Source organism: Garra rufa, chromosome 6 (genome assembly GCF_049309525.1).
Source record: "Garra rufa chromosome 6, GarRuf1.0, whole genome shotgun sequence".
Lineage (NCBI taxonomy): Eukaryota > Metazoa > Chordata > Actinopteri > Cypriniformes > Cyprinidae > Garra > Garra rufa.
The window spans coordinates 39,277,600-39,282,292 of record NC_133366.1 but is presented as its reverse complement, the minus strand read 5'-3'; the positions used below and the strand labels follow the sequence as shown (position 1 = coordinate 39,282,292).

Genomic DNA, 4,693 nt, shown 5'->3' with positions numbered 1-4,693 from the left:
TCAAGGGAATGGCACTCTGGAGTGAAGAGGTAGACAACGTTTCTTTGGACAGTTGTGTCTACGATATTTCCGCCTTAGGTTAAGAAAATCTGGAAAGGGAGGGAAAAAAACATTTGTTAGGGATGAACCTTATATTTAATACCAAGTCAAGTCACATTTACATTGCGCTTTATACAATAAAGATTGTTTTAAAGCAGCTTTACAGTATTAAACAAGAAAAAACAGTATTAACGTTTTTCAATTATGAAACAAAGCTGTAAAGCAGCTCGAAAAAAACTACCATGCAGTTCAATTTAGCTCAACAACAGTGTGAATGTTGTAAAATTGTTGGTTGGGGAACTTGGGGAGATATGCATCCCTTGCCCCCTGAACCCCTCCCCTGATTGGGGTGTTACCTGAAATAAAATCAAAATGAATGGTCTCCCCAGTTGGTAACAAACAATCTGGAGGGCAATATAACAATCAGAGGTTCTTGTGATAACGCTCATGTCACTTCCCTCCATAAGCAGCTATTAGATCCTCTCCCAGAGGCGCAAGGACAATGGCACGGTGCGCACGGGAGGAGAACCGGGTGCTTTTATATCTGCCTTTGACTAAAGCTATGCGAACTCCATGTACCTCCCTCTCTTTCTCTCTTTCACCGCAGTAACCCTATGCTAATGCATTATACCATTGTGCTCAACATCATGACTAACAATGAACGCCGGTGCTTGATCGCCCACGGGCACCAGATTAATTGCGCATAGCCGCCACAGCAGCGGGAGATGAGAGTGTATACACGTAGGCTAAATTACATTTAGATACAGTATACGAATATACCTGTGTGTTCGGATAATACGAAAATTGCGTAACATGACTTGGTTTTGTCTGTAATTGTGGTTTATTTGCAGCTTTGCGATAACATACGTTTAAAATGCATTGTTATATTTAGTATAAAAGTGCGGAAAATAACATTTATACCTAAGTCAAGGGTCAAGTGAAGTCTTTGTGAAACCCGAGCTCGTCTCTGGAGTATGTTAAGATGCTGAGCTTTTCAGAAGCGTCAAGCGCCACTTAAAATCCACTCAAAGCACTGACCCTAAATCAGCCATGACTGAGCACAGACCACTAACCAGAACAGGACAGACCTAAATATGCCAGCTAGTTCCTAATTTACTAATGAGGTGACTTTTATCCAAAGTGACTCCAAGCAGAACAACCCTTACGAAAACGCACCATGGTTTTACTACAGTAAAAGTGTAGTAACCGAGTTTTTTTTTTTTTTTTTGGCGTATTGACAAGCATGGTTAATGTGTGGTAACTATGTTTTATCTAGTAACCATAGTTTTTGTTTTTATTTGTTGTAAAACCATGGTTAATTTTCTTGCCTAGTTGAATGGCTAAACCGTTCTGAATGGCTAAATATAAGCCTATATACCTCAAAAAGAATATGCATAATATAATATATTTGCGTTTAGATTAAAACATAGGCCTAATTTATTGCGAAAACAACTTTTCTAACAACTGCTAACTGCTCCCTGTGAACAACCAGTCTGTAACGATAGGCCTATTTGTTTTACAAACCTTCAGTACACAAAACTTAATTTCGAGACGATAACTTGCAGTTTAGTAAGTAAATCAGATGTTGATTCAGTTACCGCTCTAAGCATTCAGCGAGTTCAGAGTGATTCAAACCTGTTCACAAGAGTCATTTGCTCTGAATCGTTTGCACTCTATTTTTGTTTTCGCTTGCAGCAGGCAATTTAGTGTTCGTTCTATTAGCCTATGTCAATAAACACTTTAAAAATAAATAAATAAATAAATAACATTCTCTTCAGACCGCAAGCTCACAACTCAGGTAAATTGTGCTTTTTTTTTTGCTGTGGCGCTGTAGATTAAGCAGTTCACACTCAAATGCATCAATTATCGCTTTAAAATAATCCGTGTTATTCACTACTAAATATGATTCTTTGGAATTATAGACATCTATATAAACTTAATTTGTTATTTTTAGGGGGACAAAATAGGATACATTTAAACAGACAACCTGCAGGTCAAGTAGTCAACAAAAGCACTTACAAGAAGTAAAATGAATAGATATACGTTATGCCTATTTTTTAACGAACCCTCAGTACACAAAACTTCATTTCGAGAGGATAACTTGAAGTTTAGTAAGTAAATAAGTTGTTGATTCAGTTTAGGCCTACCGATCTGAGCATTCAGTGAGTTAATTGAGGGAGCCATTCGTCAGACTGATTCAAACCATTAAAAGAACCTGTTCATAAGAGTCATTTGATCGTGAATAGTTTGCACTCTATTTTTTATTCTTGCTCTTCTTAGCTTTCTTTTTATTAGCCTACTTCATTAAACACTTTTTTATAACAATAACTTCAGACCGAAAGCTCAAAACCCAGGTAAATTTTTAATTATTTTGCTGTAGCGCAGTAGATTCGCTTCGGTGCTTCAGTTGTCGCTTTAAAATAATCAGCTTCATTCACTTAATATGATTCTTTGGAATTCTAGGCATCTACTTTGAGTACCCAGAAAAGTAATTATAAAAAGAGGAATTATAATAATTAATATTATTATCTAAATACAGTTGACTTTATATTTTTGGCCAATAATAATAATAATAATAATAATAATAATAATAATAATAATAATAATAAATAGGACAAATAAGTTAGAACCGACAAAATGCAGGTCAGGTAGTCAACAAAATCACTTAAAAGAAAAAAAAAATCCTTTCACTTGTTAGCCTACTTGTTTTCCTCAATTTAGGGTTTGTTGCAACTGTTTTAGTCCAGTGCTACACCACGCAACAGACTTGACTTTGTTTGCATCAGCATTTTGTCTATAGATTTAATCTAGCTGAATTCATATTCTGTTCAGTCGAAGAAAGGTCTTGCGGTTATGTACCTTGTTTATCGGCGCTGGCGACGAACATGACTGTCAGCAGCAGCAGGAGGAGATACAGCGGGTGGAAGAATCTCATGGTGATGCTGTGTGAGGTTTGGTCCACTGCGCAGACCCCGAGTGTCGTCTCTTCAGATGTCTCCGGTACCTCCGAAAGCAAACTCTGAATATTCAGGTAACGAACAAATCGTTTTATGTGTCTGTCGGTCTCAGTAATTTTTCTGTGAGTTCGTATAAGATGCCGTTGTAGAGGATGTTCAGCTCAAGTCAGTTCTCGGGCTTCCAACTTTTCCAAAGTTTCAGATGGCGATATTCACTCTCTCTTCTCTCTCCTCGGTGGGATGGATAGATAGACAGATGACCTGATGAGTGTGAATGTCCAGTTGAGACAATGTAGCTTCACCCCCTCTTTATACAGACAAGAGAAAGGGGGAGGAGAGGGCACAACAGAAGGAGGGGAATGGAAGACCAAAAACTGGGTGGGGGCATGGGACATCTCTGTCTTTTTCACCACATACACACACACACACACACACACACACACACACACACACACACACACACACACACACACACACACACACACACACACACTTTGTATTGCACGTATTGACCCCACATGTATTAGGTAACAGAGATGGCAGAAGGGAGACCCCTACACAAGAAGTTTTTGGAGATTGTACTTTATGTGTGCCGAATTTGTTGTGTTATGGGGTCCAAAAGTCAGATACTATAGTAAAAATGCTTATATTTTGCATAATTTTCTCAATAAACTATTAATAATCATATCATCTGCAAAACAGTTTAGGTGAATTTCAAAACATCTTATATTTTGTCAAAAAAGTATTTTGCCAAGACAACCTTAAGACCTTTGTTTAAACAATCTTATATTTAATTATAGATAGATAGATAGATAGATAGATAGATAGATAGACAGACAGACAGACAGACAGACAGACAGACAGACAGATAAAAGTGAATTAATGAATGAATGTTGAGGGGAAAAGTTTTTATTAATTTGTCTTTCAGTCAATTTTGCTTACATTTGATTAGTTAAACAAATAAATAAATAAATAGATAAATAAATAAATAAATAATTGCTTACATTTGATTAGTTAAATGAATGTTGAGGGGAAAAGTTTGTATTAAAATGTCTTTCGGTAAAATTTGCTTACATTTGATAAGTGAAACAAACAAATAAATAAATAAATAGATAAATAAATATTTGCTTACATTTGATTAGTTAAATGAATATAGAGGGCAAAAGTTTTTATTAATTTGTCTTTCAGTCAAATTTGCTTACATTTGAATAAAAAATAAATAAATAAACATGTTGATGGAAAAGGTTTTATTAATTTGCCTTTCAGTCAAATTTGCTTACATATGATTATTTCGGTAAATAAATAAATGTTGCTAAAAAAAAGTTTTTATTATTTGCCTTTTAGTCAAATTTGTGACAATTTAATGAATGAATGTTGAGGGGAAAAAGTTTTTTGATGTAATTTATTTGCCTGTCGGTCAAATCATTCAAAGCTAACATTTGAATTAATAAATATTTGCTTACATTTGATTAGTTCAATCAATCAATAAATAAACAAGTAAATGAATCAATGTTGAGGGGGAAATTATTAATTTGTCTTTTAGCCAAATTTGCTTACATCTGATTAGTTAAATAAATAAATAAATAAATAAATAAATAAGTGAATTAATGAAAGGAAAAGTTTTTATCAAGTTGCCTTTCATTCAAATTAGCTTACATATAAATAAATAAATAAATAAATAAATAAATGTTGCTTAC

The 4,693-nt window shown here is 34.7% G+C and overlaps 1 protein-coding gene across 1 annotated transcript; it reads right to left on the bottom strand.

Moving 5' to 3' along the window:
* Nucleotides 1–3,210, bottom strand: apela (apelin receptor early endogenous ligand). The gene is made up of 2 exons (XM_073842658.1): nucleotides 2,899–3,210; nucleotides 1–89 (listed from the first exon to the last, which is right to left on the bottom strand). Exons 1-2 carry the CDS (start codon nucleotides 2,972–2,974, stop codon nucleotides 1–3), a joined length of 165 nt encoding a protein of 54 aa, XP_073698759.1. The 5' UTR covers nucleotides 2,975–3,210.
* Between the last annotated feature and the right edge of the window lie 1,483 nt (nucleotides 3,211–4,693).